The sequence below is a fragment of the Denticeps clupeoides genome, chromosome 10 (assembly GCF_900700375.1).
Source record: "Denticeps clupeoides chromosome 10, fDenClu1.1, whole genome shotgun sequence".
Classification (NCBI taxonomy): Eukaryota; Metazoa; Chordata; class Actinopteri; order Clupeiformes; family Denticipitidae; genus Denticeps; species Denticeps clupeoides.
In genome coordinates, this window is record NC_041716.1 from 4891175 (window position 1) to 4906021 (window position 14847).

At 44.7% G+C, this 14847-nt stretch overlaps 1 protein-coding gene across 3 annotated transcripts in view; it reads left to right on the top strand.

Annotated features, from left to right (window-relative positions):
- The window catches only part of nol4la (nucleolar protein 4-like a), a 33636-nt gene that overhangs the window by 13504 nt on the left and 5285 nt on the right, over positions 1–14847 (top strand). For all 3 annotated transcript variants that reach the window (XM_028994161.1, XM_028994163.1, XM_028994162.1), the window contains exons 4-9: positions 1323–1434; positions 1883–1992; positions 10698–10836; positions 12472–12767; positions 12919–13104; positions 13431–13619. In XM_028994161.1, the coding sequence (XP_028849994.1) occupies positions 1323–1434; positions 1883–1992; positions 10698–10836; positions 12472–12767; positions 12919–13104; positions 13431–13619 (1032 nt within the window). The remainder of the gene's footprint in view (positions 1–1322; positions 1435–1882; positions 1993–10697; positions 10837–12471; positions 12768–12918; positions 13105–13430; positions 13620–14847) is intronic.

The following is a 14847-nucleotide window of genomic DNA, read 5'->3' on the forward strand; positions in this document are numbered from 1 at the left end:
CAGACAGCAGCAGAACAGAACGTGAACTAAAGACTGGGAACCTGGAGACTGATATGAGGAGGTGAAGGCCATCGTGTCAGTTTAAGGTCCACTTTTGACCGTAAGGTCCGATAATCAGGGACTGTCGTTGGGACGGATCTCATGCAGCGCCCTGACCTCCTGATCCTTGACCTGGGTGGTGGTGGCCAAAGGGTTGCGGGTTCAAATCACAAACCACCAAGGTGCCACTGAGGTCCAAGCCTGCCCACTGCTCACCAAGGGTGACGAGTTAAATACAGAGGACACGTTTTGTTGTGTCAGCGTGTACTGCGCTGTGTTTCACAATGACAAAAACAATCACTTTCACGTCACGGTCCCGGCCTGCTGCTGTTCATACTGCCCCCTTCTCTTCATAATGTGCAACTGCAGCTCACCCTGACCCCCATGTCAGTGGTTTGCTGCCCCTCGAGTGCCAAATCTGGAAAAATATTCACACCACGAGCCATGAAAATATCATGAGCTTTTCATATCATAATTCAGATTTCTTTTGACACGAAAAATGTTCACAAAATATTACTTTCTTAATGAAGCTGAATTATTGTCAATTCAGTATACATATTTACATAAAGATTTCATATATATTTTTAAGTCTATGTCAAATGTCATTGAAAAAAAAAACTGTCCCTGTCCTGATCAGGCTGGGGTGGAAAGTGGGGGAGGTAAATGTCCAGGGGTTGTTTTCTAAGGGAGGGAGGCCATGTCCCGTGCCTTTGGGACTCTCGTCTCCAGACGCCATCCTTGTCTCAGGTCCCTCCCTGAAGAAACACACTGTCATGTCTCATCGGACCCCCTGCTCTGAGCAGACAGTGCTGGCAGGCCGGAGGAGACTCACTGGGGGGCTGAAGGCAGTGTGGCTTTCCACGAGGTGTGGCTGTTCTCTGGGCGGCCTTTCCCTCCCAACTGCCGGGGGCAGGATGGGGGGCGGGAGAGGCAGGGATCGGCGATGCGCCCGCCCCCTTGCCCTGCCTCGCCGTGTAAAGGTCGCAGGAGGCATGGAAACGCCGGCGGGGAAAGAGAGATGGGAGCGAGTGGAGAGGGAGAGTAAACAGAGAAAGCTGCGTAGGCTTAGCTGATGCGGGCAGGATGTAAGTCCTGAATGAACTGAGAGGGGGATGCAGAACGGGAGGAGGACGGGGTAGCTGTCAAGTGCGAAGCTTATTCCGCCAGGGGTTTAACAGTTGCCACGTGTCCAACGCACATGTCCACGCAAATTCTGTCCTTCCCCTGCTCCATCCATGCCTCCTCTCTCCTCATCTGTCGTCGTCTTTCTCCCCGGCACTCAGATTGCGGAGACGTACGCCTTCCTGCCCAGAGAGGCGGTGACCCGTTTTCTGATGAGCTGCGGCGAGTGCCAGAAAAGGATGCACATCAATCCCAGCACTGCGGAGTTCAAAGGTGACGCTCCCGTCTGTGCATACGCTCACCCCACTGCAATGAATTTCTTTTTTTACGTCTGCTTTTAAATAAAGTCATTATCTAAAATGTAACATAACCTCTAAATACAAAGTCATTTTTTTTTTTTATTCTGTATTAAATATTGACGTCTGTACAAAGGCACCTGGACAAAGCGGGTTATTATTGTGCCCCGTTGTTACGGGCCTATTACTCAAGCAGCAGCAGGTTGATCTTGTGGCTTTGTTCTCATTTGTACCAGCAGAGGGAGGTTGTGTCTCGAATTTGTGCAAAAAAAAGGTCAATTTATTAGTTTTATATTTTTATACTTATACATAAAGAATGAAGTCTATGTGCTGAAAGCAGGCACCATCAACTTGGCTAGTGCAGTGGTAGTGGCATTAGTGGTGTTCGCGGTAAGGCATGTCTATATATTTCTTTTGTTTCCCAGAAAACGACCGTCCCACGTCGCTGGTCCCGGACCTCATCGACTATAACATGCCTCTCACTGCCACCTACCTGAAACAGATGAAACTACAGTGCATGACTGCCAACGAGCGGGTAAGCCACGATTCAGCTGCTGTGACTGCATGTGTGTGTGTGTGTGTGTGTGTGTGTGTGTGTTAAATTCTCAGTGAGACAGATAAATAGTGAGATAGTGAGTGGCCTAGCGGTTAAGGAAGTGGCCCCGTAATCAGAGGGTTGCCGGTTCGAATCCCAATCTGCCAAGGTGACACTGAGCAAAGCACCGTCCCCACACACTGCTCCCCGGGCGCCTGTGATGGCCACTGCTCACTCAGGGTGATGGGTTAAATGCAGAGGACACATTTCACTGTGTGCACCGTGTGCTGTGCTGCTGTTTATCACATGTGACAATCACTTCACTTTCACTTTCAAGTGATTGTCATTGTGATACACTGCGGCACAGCACATGTGCACACAACGAGACGTGTCCCCTGCTTTTAATCCTTCGACCATTGGTGAGCAGTGGGCACCATGATAGTCGCCCGGGGAGCAGTGTGTGGGGACGGAGTTTTACTCAGTGGCACCTTGCACCGGCAACCTTCTGATTACGGGGCCGCTTCCTTAATCGCCAGGCCACCACCACTGCCCCGGGATCTGAAACCCTGAAAGTGCCAGTGCTGTGCAGACTGTAGGTGCTGGGGGTCTTGCTGTGGAAAGGCTACTGAGGAGAGTAACAGTGAAAGAAGTTACAGGTTAAACTGTCTGTGTGGGTGAATGAAACACTGATCCACCAGAATTGATCCACATTGAAAGTAGAAATTTAGATGTGGCGCCTGGGATCTGTTAATAGGTTGAAATAGAAATTCAGCCATTTGGCCCGGTTAAATATCCCCGCGGACACTTACTGTCCATATTAAAAGTGCGTGTCCGCAGGGTGTGTGGGACTTGCAAAATGCTCTCCCCCCACTAGAGAGCAGCAGGCTCCTTTCTATAAACCCACATGAGCGCGAATAGTCGAACCCGGCCGGAGCGTCGAAGGAAAACAAGGACAACGCGACTCGGCCGCGCCAGTGTTCATTTTTGAGGTGCAGGGTGGGCTTCACAAAGCGCACATTTAAAAACGAGGGGGGCGGGGCGGCGGACGTCCGCCGTGACGTCACGCCTCCCGGCTCCGCCCCCGCTCGCCGGGGTCTCTGGTGGGAAGTCCGCGTCCGTCTCACGCTGGCCGCGTAGTCCGCGAACGGAGGGAATGGGGGCGGGAGGACACGCGAGGGACGCGGACTGACGGCTTCTCCAGGTATGTCACCGGAGGAGCGTCCTGCCTGACTACTACTGCACACTTCTCCGTCGTGTTTAGTTTTTTTTTTTTTTTTTTACCGAATACGAATAACAAATGTTGTTGTTTTTTTCTGATGCATTAAACTTATTGTTATCCTGCAATAATAATAATTATAATAATAATAGTGCAACTAATAATAACAGTAATGCATTTATTAGATGGCAATAAATAAACCTGCCATGATGCAAAGAAGTAAGAGAATACTGCTGAGCAATAACATGAAGAAAACTGTGTATTGATTAGACATATGGGCCGATGTTCATGTTTACAGTGAACTATCTGTGTGTGTGTGTGTACAGTGGGATTTTTGGATTTATCTGGTATTTAGGTTGAATGTGTGAGTGACAGGCTGTCATGTCGGGTTGCGTCGCTGCTGGTGAGTATTGGGGTCATCCCTGTGCGCGGCGCCTGAACCAGGTTTACAGGCTCCCTGTTTTAGCACGGTTAATGTGGCCTTTCACACAGATCAGAGAAAATCGGTGCCATCTCGTTTCTTTCTCTCTCCATTTCCTGCCGTTGTCGGCCCCTTTCTTTTCCTTCTCCACACTCATTATCACTCTTGTTTCTTCTCTTCTCCTCATCACGCCGTTTCTCTCCCTCCTTTGGACCGAATTGAGCAGCTGGACAGGCTGCTTCTGGGCTAAATCCCCTGTCCACTCGCCAGAGCGTTTACACGTGGTTCCTCCGGTGGCGTGTCTCTCTCCATCATTCCCTCTCTCCCCTCATCCTTCCCATCATTTTAACCACCCCCCCCCCCCCCCCCCCCCCCCCCCCCCCCCCGCGCTTCTGACTCCTAAACACACATGTTTTGTGTGTGTGTGTGTGTGTGACAGCCTTCCTAAGCGATCTACTCCTGTAGTTTATTTTACAGCCTCCACTGTGCCTTTAATTCCTCTGCGTTCTCCTGCTCCTCTCCCTCTCCATCGCCTCTCTTCCTGCATTATATCATGCCCCACTTGGTGCCTAATAGAGCCAGTACTAAGCACATCAGGCCTCCAAAGAAACCTCAGAGGGGAGAGGAGGCCTGTCTCTTAGGTGGGTGGGATTCGTACCCCGATGAGTCGCCCTCTTCTCCTGTCACACATGTGCATTTGTACATTTTTATCAGGCTCCTTTTATGGCATAAAATGTTGTGCTTCCCTGCAGCTGATTGGATGATTTGAATGTTTTGATGCTTTCGGTTCAATATCTATCAGGATGGACAGTTATGCTACACGTGCAAAAGTATGCGGCTCTTTGTTTAGTGAATACTGTGAATATTTGCATATGGCTGTTTCTAACTGCAAGAAAATGCATGTAACTGATTAGTTTTTTTCGTTTAGGTTGCTAATTATTAACTTAAACGTTACTCAAACGTTAAAGCTGCTCAGCCATTGTGTGAACTGAAACAATAAGGTAGACCTGAGTAGCTTTCCTCTGCATGGACAGCTCATGATCACCTGTGTGGTTTCCACGGTGACCAATAAACAGAGGTGTGCAGCATCTCCCCCCTTCACGGTTGTGGAATATGAAACAGTGACTCAAAGCGTTCTCTGAACCAGTGCCTCATGCGTGGAGGAACATTAGAGAATCGTTGCAGTGAATGGAGGCGCTGTACACTCGTGGGTAAAGCATCCTTTCCCTTACTTTCAGAGAGGTAAATTGTACGGACGTCTGGATGGAAGTGGTGTTAGATTTTACACCACGAATATCTAAACCGCCCACAGACCAGACCCTAAATTGATTCTTAATAAATTTCTTAATAAGTTCTAAAATTGAAAGTTGTTGGTTTGCACTTTGTTTAGGTTGGACCAGAATTTTGATACCTGCTGTTTGCAAAACAGCCTCTTTTTCATGTACATTTACAGCATTTGGCAGATGCTCTTATAAAGAGCGACTTTAAAATATCCATTATAGAATTTTTTTCAGCATTTGGTTCACCACGGTCTGATCTGTAAATACCATTAGCTTAATATCACAGAATTATTTAAAACATTTTTTAAAAATAAATATATGTACGAGGTCTTTTTAATCTAAGCATTTTGTAAACAGGACTGGTTTTAGCCTGAATCTGAAGACCTTCAGTGACTCGGCTGTTCTAACATCTAGTTGATTCCACCTCTTAATAGCCAAGACAGAAGAGTCTAGATCAGTGGTTCCCAACCTGGGGTCCACGACAGAGATCGCAGCATTGTATCTGCGCTGAGGTTACCATAATTATATTAGTAAACTCTAACTGTATAAAATACAGTCCCAGAGGTGGACAAAACCCCACCCCTAAAAATGATCTCCCCCGACTGTTAAGGCTTGCAAACGAGTGAAGCATTGCAGTTGCTCTGTGATTGGATGTAAAAATTTTGTTCAATCACGCAAGCCTCCGAAGAACCAGTGAGTTAAAAAAAAATTATTTAACAACACAGACACTACTTCCTGTTTGCGCCAAACATTGTGGTTGGTCAATGGTGTTGATGACGTCATTTCTGCTAATGCCCGCTCATTACGTCCCTCCTCTCTCTCCCTATTCCTTTCATTGTAGGACTGGCTCAAAGTGCCTGTAATTCTGCAGAAAGGGACTTTCTGAAAGAGACAGAAAGTACAGTATTAGGGGAACACTAAGAGCTATATTAAACCAAAAATCAGGGGACCTTTAATTATCACGAAATAGATGTGAAAATGGATGCTAAGTAGGTGAAATGGAGGCAAGCAGCTGCCGATTGTATTTTAAACCTGCACATTTAATTTCTCTCTTAATCTAGCGCTTGTAGTATATGCAAAGAAAGCCAGACTTTTAAAAAGCTGAACATTGCAAGAGCTCATAAGCTGTATGGCTGCATGGAAATGGCACAGTAACAACACTGTGTTGTTACATTTATTTAAATGAACCACACAGCATAACAGTCAGCTCGTGCTGGGGCCGGGTTGGTCCTAACTTTTTAGGGACGATTACACAAATAATATAGACTCTATATTGTCTGCAGTGTAAATAAGATATTTTTTCAAATAAAAAGTTTGTTGTTAATCATTATATTTCTGGGAAAAAAGGTTGGGAACCACTGATCAAGATTAATGTTTTCCTGGTACCTTGAGAGATGGTGGTACCAGTGGAGACATGCTGGAGGATGCAGAGTGAAGAGTGATGAGAGCTCAGAGGTAGGAGGGTGTGACCCTTCCTTGGCATTGTAGGCAAACATCAGTATTTTGAATCAGAGGGAACATAGACATGGAGTGTTGTGGGAGAATTTGGGAAGGTTGAAAACAAGTTGTTCTGCGGTGTTCTGGATCAAATGGAGAGACAGAGGCAGACCAGCCAGGAGTGAATTACAGTAGTCCATTTGGGAGATGAAAGTATCTGGGTAACCTTTATTGGATATTGGAAAGGTGAGATGAGCAGGAGAGAGAATTGTCCATTGTTATCCCAAGGTTGCGTGCAGTGGCAAAAGGAGAGTTTGGTGAATTGTCCACTAAAAGGTCTAGGATGATTACAACTGATGACAATTATGCTGGTCTAGTAACATCCAGAAGAGCAGTTATGGATGTTATGGATTGATGGATGTGATGAAAAAGAGAAGGTGATGACAAATAGACTGAAGCATTGTGGAAGGAACTGGATCTAGTGAATAGGTGGTTGTGTTGGATAAAGTGAGGAGGATCTCATCTGATGTCAGAACAGTGAAATCTTGCTGGTGGAGCAGTGGTGGTAAATGACTGACAGAAGAGTTAGATTTTTCCATGGTTACTGATGGTAGAGCTCAGAGATTAGGTTGTTTGAGTAAGGAAGAAAATATATTGTGCAATTTGCAGGGATCTTGAATGAAAGAATCCATTTTTTGTAGTAGTTGGTTTTTGCTGAAGTTACTTCCACTAAATTAAGAAGATCACCATATGTTGCCAAATCTGAGTCTGACTGTGATTTCCTCTATTTCTTTTTTGCTGCTGGTTTCTACTCGTATTCATAACTGCAGTTTTTGAACAAACCCTTTTTTTAAACACCATTAAAAAATCCTGCAAAATATAAACCATCTCCTTCCATTCCTCTCATTGCCTTTGATGAAACTCTTATTATTTAAAATGTATTATCGCCAGATCAGATAGCTGCAGTCGCATCCTTCCGACTGAAACAGTGACCTTCATCGCCAACTCCTCTTCATTACATATTCCACTCTGTGTTGGACTTGAATGTTTTCTCTTCATGATTTGTGACACTTCATGACACTTGGGCTGCCCAGGCCTTTTCTGAAGTCTCCCTCTTCAAGACCTGCATTTAGACTGTTTCTTTGCTTCTTGTTATACTCTCTTTTTTTCTGTAAAACGTCATATTTTAATCAAATTAAGTCCACTCAGTGACTCGCTCTATGGCAGCAGACAGAAGAGCGTTTATTCATTTCCAGCCTTCTGTTCGCCTCTAGTCAATTGTGCTTTGGCCTGTGAGAAGTGATCAAAGCACTGATGATGCTTTCAGTCAGTGGAGAGCCTGTGCCCAGAGTACCACGAAGACACATGAGTCAAGGTCTTTACTTTAAACACATTTCTGCCAGGGGAGTTTTAAGGTCATATTTTTTAAAAGGCGAATTAACTGTGAGTGAGAAGGTCCAAGTGTCTCAGAACAGGGTTACGTAGCAGGTGCTAATGGATTTCTCCAGCTCTGAAAGTCGCCAAAAAAGAACGTCTGGCCAATGGCAGGCCAGCTTGGATGGTCATGTGAACTGATCTGACCGATGATATACTGACTGATGATTTTACAGACAACTAACAGGTCTGCTGGAGAGCTATGTGCTAACATTAGGATTGTGCCCATTAAAGTTTATGGACTTTGACATATAGAATCAGTGACGGTTTATTGCAACTCATAAAATGGTTGGTTCTACTTCTAAAATATGATTGGCTGAGTCCCAGTAAAACACTCAAAAATCACTGTGTTATCACTCGAATTCAGTTTTCATTTATAAATTAAAAATGTACTCATTATTAAATTACTCATTTCATGCTAGAGTGAGTAGTTAAGACTGGGACTCCATACATAAATATATCATGAAATGGTTTTTACAGTGCATTCAGATTCTTGTCACAGTGATCTGGGAGGTAAAACAGTGGTCTGAATTCTAAGAGTACAGTTACGTTTAGTGCATCTATTTTTGTTTAGATTGGAATTTTTTTGTTTCAATATTGATGATTGTGAGTGATAGGTCAGAAAAGCAGCACTTCAGATTATTTCAATATTACCGATTCAAAAAGGATTCACAATACAAAAAAATGCTCATCTTAATTTATTCAGTCAGAACTTGGTTGGGGCTGAACATTTACCTTTTTTAATTCAATTACAAAAAACTATATTTTAATTTTTCTGACAGAACATACTTCACCTGATTGGTCATTAGCAAATGGAAACAGATGGACTGGACCAATTTACTTTGCCGCATTCCAAGGATTTGTTTTTACTGTATATATAGCTATGATTAATTCTATTCTGTTTCTGTAAACTGAGGCTGGATGTGTAGAAACGTCTCCATTCCCTCCCCCTCAAGTGATTTATGGGGGCCTCTTAGGTTCAGGATCGCCTTTATCCAGCACTGGCCGGGTGAAATGAGCTATGCTGCAGGGTTATCATTATTGCACATTACTCTACACCGTATTTGTCTTTGCTGATGGCCTTCGCTGAAGCCACGGTGAGTGATGCGGGGGAGACGGGCCATTAATATAGTCTGCGGTGTCACACCTCTGTCTGGTGCCACATGTCTGGTTCAAGTTGTCAGATGTGGAAGGGATTGGTCTAAATTGGGTTTGTATGGATCAGAAAATCAAGAATTCCACGCTCCCAGCTGAAAAAGAATTAGTTCTGTCATCTACAGCATTGACCCTGTCTCATGGACGTCCATCCAGATAGGGGAATATGTCAAAACATTAGTAAAAAGAAAAAAAAAGGAAATGTTTTTCACAGTTCAGTTGAAATCCATCCAGGGTGATTTCGTAGCCTCTGGCCATCATAGCTTTTCGTGTCTATAGCTGTAAAATCAATAAATCAACCCTCCCCCTACCTGTCCCAACTCGAATATGAAGAAAGGAACAGGGTGTCATACAAGAGCAATGTGGACCAAGATAACTTTTAAAGAAAACAGGCCAATAAACCAGCTTTCCACTGTCATTCCGGTTGTTTCCATTTCCGCTGCGCCACTTTAATTGGAAATTCTAACCAGAATGATCAATAGTGAGAGTGAGAGTTTTTTTTAGAGCTTTACAGACATTTCACTCTCTTATGTATTTATTCCTGCATCAGTGCATAGCCACACCTCTCAGCGATACTGTGGGTGGTAGTAGCCTAGTGGATAACACATTTGCCTATGAACCACCGGTTCAAATCTCACTTACTACCATTGTGTCCCAGAGCAAGACACTTAACCCTGAGTGTCTCCAGGGGGGACTGTCCCTGTAACTACTGATTGTAAGTCGCTCTGGATAAGGACGTCTAATAAATGCTGTAAATGTAAATGTACTAAACAGACAAGCAGACTGAACATCGGTCTGGTGTCTGTGCGTGAGTTGTAACTGTTGAAAAGGGTGTGAGCATGTGCAAGCTAGTAGAAGCTTTGGGACCCCAAAAAAGAACCAAGTCAAGATTTGCAATTTCCCGAAGCTGCATACTGTGCTGTGTCTTTCTTGTAATTTTGTTGGTCGGACAGTAAAGGCTTGACTATGGGAATTACCCCCTGATTTATTTCATTCCTAATGATAGTGCTTGTTCTTTTAGCTGATGTTCTGTAATCGGTCCATAGACCATATTATACAATTTCTACATTTTATTAATGCATTAATTCTTTGCAAAGAAAAAAATGGATTGGGAGTCTAGGCCTACTCACATGAAAGTCATGACTTTCATGATTATAACCTAACCTAGTTAGGGCCCGAACACCAAAGGTGCAAAGCCTTATTGTTTCTGCAAACATTATTATTATTATTATTATTGTTATTATTATTATGCAACCCAAGATCATGATGTAAGCGCCTCTGACAGGCAACAGCAGTTTGAAGTCATTGTGTCCCAACAGCTTTATACTGAAAGCTTTATATATTTTTTTTGGTCAAGAGAATAATAGATTTTTAGTAAACTAATATATAAAATAAACTTTTAGTAAGGTAACGATGCATCAATACGATTTTAGTGTGGCTTCCCTCATCGCAGTGTCTGTGTTTCCTGCATTGTACATTATGGCTTTTCATGCACTTTGCACACTGGGTTTTCAATGCTGCATCCCATTTTGCACACTAGTGCACTTCCTAGACCACTGAGGCATGGCGAAGGTAAATAAAATGATTCATGGTGCATCATTACATCCCTACTGTACATTTCTTAGAAAACTCTTGAAATATAAAATTTTACTGATAATCGAACAGGTAAAATGTGGTTAGGTGATACATTATAGACATTTATGACTCTTTATGTTGTAGTCCCCATGTCTAAAGCTCCCTGTGCGTCTCTGTGTGCGGACAGGATGACAGCTCGGTGAGCAGCGAGGATCAGGACATGGCCGAGGCTGCCTGGGTTTCTGCAGAGCGTGCCCCTGCATCAGAGCCCAGCCCCGCCCCAGAGAGGATGCACAGCCCCCCGACTGCCATCAAAGAAGAGGAAGGTGAGGGTAAACACGAACACAACCTTCATTAACAAACATGCTTTTAGCACACAAAAATCTGCAGTTTCACCAATGCAAAAGCACAGTAAGCATAATTCAATCCGGGTAGTCAAGGGTTAAGTTTGCATTAATGCTAATGTGACGATGGTCTCAAAAAGAGCTGTAGCAGTACCATCTGCTTTAAAAGCCATTTTAAAATAGCATCTATTATAAGTTCCCTTTGATGCATTGCATCCTGCTTTCCTCTTATACACAGCCTTTCTGCCGTGCCCTTATATGTGGCTGCTAATTAGCTATCTGAAATGGGACTTTTACCCCTACTGCTTATCATGAATGTACATGCCACTGAAGTCAGGCCTTGCACTCTTATCACACTCTCTTTTCATCACAAGTTCTTTACCGTGAATGTGCTTGATGGTTTAGTTGGTGTGAATGAGGGTTACCAGACACCCTCTTTTCCCCAGACACCTGGAAAATGCATTTGGCAGGTTTTTTTTTTGCTAATCCATTGCTAATCACCCCCATTCGTGCTAGTAGAAGCATTGCTGACCCCAATCACGCTAGCAGGACCATTGCTAATCACCCCTGTTTGTGCTAGTAGAAACATTGCTTATCCTCATCACGCTAGCAGGACCATTGCTAACCACCCCTGTTTGTGCTAGTAGAAACATTGCTTATCCTCATCACGCTAGCAGGACCATTGCTAACCACCGCCGCTCGTGCTAGTAGAAGCATCGCTGACTCCCATCACACTAGCAGGACCATTGCTAATCATCCCCTTTCATGCTAATAGAAGCATTGCTAACCCATTTGTTAACTCATGTTAGCTGAGGCATCACAGACCTCTTCTTCACATGCACAAATCTGGTGACCCTATATTATTAATATATATTTGTAAAGCACCGGGACTAGGGAGGGATGTACAGGCATAAAATCAGCCAATGCTACACTAGCCTACTATTGGTTTGGTTGCAATTTATCGCCCAGGGAGCAGTTTGTGCCTCCTTTTAGTGGCCTAATCCACCATAATCTCGCACAGGGCGAGATGGGGCTCTGTGAGAAACACTCCTCTGGATGGAAGGTCTTCTGCACATGCTCAGTTCAGGCTCAGGGCCACCTCAGGCTCCAGTGGACACACTAATGAGGAGAGGCAGGGTTTGGAGCTGGCGGCCAGACTGACGCCCAAGACTAAAAGTGGGCTTTGTGTTAAACTGCTGGAAATGACAGGAGAGCAGCGGCCAGTTGGATGCTGGGCTGGGTCTCCATGTTGGACCCAGGGGAACAGAGAGGGATGGGTCTGATTGGACAGAAGACTGTTGTCACTGCGCCACATCACTTCACCCTAGGCATCTCTCCTCCACAAAACGTGCCGGGGTGGGCTGCATCTCTCAGATTAGCTCCCCTGCCCCCTCCACATCCATTCTGCCTCACATCCTCTCTCTTAAACTCCCCCACTCTCCTTCTCCTCTTTTGGCAGCCATAGTGTCACCAAAATATTCAAAATAATCCGCATTTCAAAAAAAATATTCAAAAAAAAATTTGAGCAATTATTCATGAAAATTGTTATTCACAATTTTTCGAAGAATGTCATCTAGTGTACTGTGTAATTAGAATTTCACCTCTTCTGCCTGTCAGATGACTTGTCTTCTGAGAGCGGCAGCACCAGTGGCATCCCTGCCCTCACTCCTCATGGCACTGTCATGGCAACTGGGGTCGTGGCCTCTCCTGAGGGCGTGGTGCTTTACAGGGAGGTCAACGGTAACGGGACGGTGGCGCCGCTGGACTTTAGCACCACCTCGTCCTCGTCCTCAGAGGAGCAGCAGCCTGTCAACCTGAGCGACAGACTGCTGCCCATTGTTACCCCCCCTATGGAGCCCTACCAAGCCGACCCAAACCGGAAATATCCTGTCAAGCCAGAGTATGGCAACAAGGTATGGACAAAAAGTGCCATGTGCATAGTCGAGTATATTACATAATTAAAACATAATCAGATGCATGTGAAAACAAATACGAATGCATTGCTTTGTCTCAATTTGTTTATTTATTTTTCGAGCTGTAATCCACATTTTGCACATTTCACAGTCCCCCCAGTACAGCTCAGGGAGCTACGACTCGGTTAAGACTGAAGTGAGCATGTGTGCCGAGGACCTGACCTCTGGTCGGGCTCAGGTTCTCGACGACGACGATGATGAACACGACGACCATGATGACAGTGACAAAATCAACGATGCGGAGGGCATGGACCCTGAGAGGCTGAAAGCCTTTAATGTGAGTGCTGACCCTTCACCTGCATAGCTCTTCTACATGTCTAATTAAAATTTAATTTAAATGTTGAACTTTATGCATCATACAGCACCATAATCTGAACAGCATGCGCATGAGATATCCAACTGAAATTGCTGCTAAAGACAGCCCTGTTGCCATTGATTTTAATGAACTATAGTAAATAAGGATTTGGTAAAAATTTAATAAAAAAATCCAGGCCCTCAAGGAATGATGTGTGCATGTGAATTGCATAAGTGTTCTGATGTGTTAGCTATTCAGCTGAGAACATGTTGATGTTTATCTGGCATTTTACTTCTGCCCCTGCTCAGATGTTTGTGAGGCTGTTTGTGGACGAGAATCTGGACAGGATGGTGCCCATCTCCAAACAGCCCAAGGAGAAAATCCAGGCCATCATCGAGTCATGCAGCCGTCAGTTCCCAGAGTTCCAGGAGCGCGCCCGCAAGCGAATTCGCACCTACCTCAAATCCTGCCGCCGCATGAAAAAGGGCGGCTTTGAGGTACACAAACATGCACTCAGATTCAAGATATAGCAGCAAACAGGAGGTTGAGGGATGCTGCTGCCCTCTAGAGGCAATGCACTGTCATGTGGCAATGCGTACATCTCAATAAAAACATAAACATCGTACATGTTTATGTTTTTTTTGCTTTATAAAATCATGTGAACCAAGCCATGCATTCCAAAGGTTGGACACATGTGACCTGGAGGTCTCTGGATTAGGAACGTTGGGGATAATGCATAGGTAATTATGCACACACATACACAAAAAACAGATGTATGTGTTATAGGGATGGAGCGGTACTCTGTAAAATACCAAACCATTTGGTCGGCCCTGCACGGTCCAATACGCCAATTCATTTTGAAAGTGGTCCAGTGATTGGACATTAAATTGCGGGGAGGGCTTTCGCAATTTGCCGCTTAGAGTATAACAGGCTCCTCGTAAGTCAATGTCCAATCGCTGTTGTACCTCCGGCCACTGTTGTAACCGTCTCACTGTTGTAACTGAGCTGGGACGTGACATTTAGTGTAGGAAGCAAACCGTGAAGAGGATGGTAGTAGCCCAGTGGGTAAAACACTCACCTGTGAACCAGAAGACCCAGGTCCAAATCCCACTTACTACCATTGTGTCCCTGAGCAAGACACTTAACCCTGAGTGTCTCCATGGGGGGACTGTCCCTGTAACTACTGATTCTAAGTCGCTCTGGATAAGGGCGTATGATAAATGCTGTAAATGATAAATGCTGTAAATGTGAAGAAAAACTCTCTCACGCAGACGCTGGGATTCCCATCTTACTCGCCATTTATTTCAACCTTACAATGCCCAGTTGAATGACCTCAACTAAAGTAGATCTCACAAGTGCAGGCGGATAGCTCTACCCCCCATATAATGCCGCTTGTTTTAAAGGTGCATTTCACATCTGTTACAAACCACAGTAAAAGGACCCCTGTCTATCGAAAAATGTTTTTGAACAGATCTTCTGTGGCACCGTTCACTCTTGTCTTTACTCGCAAAACAAAAACCGTTGCCCAAAATCCGAGGTATGGATCATACTGTGGGATACTGGTTTCGTAGCACCCCTAATGTGTGGAACCAGTAGAGTCACAGGCTCAAACCCCACTTACTACCATTGTGTCCCTGAGCAGGACACTTAACCCTGAGTGTCTCCAGGGGGACTGTCCCTGTAACTACTGATTGTAAGTCGCTCTGGATAAAGGCGTCTGATAAA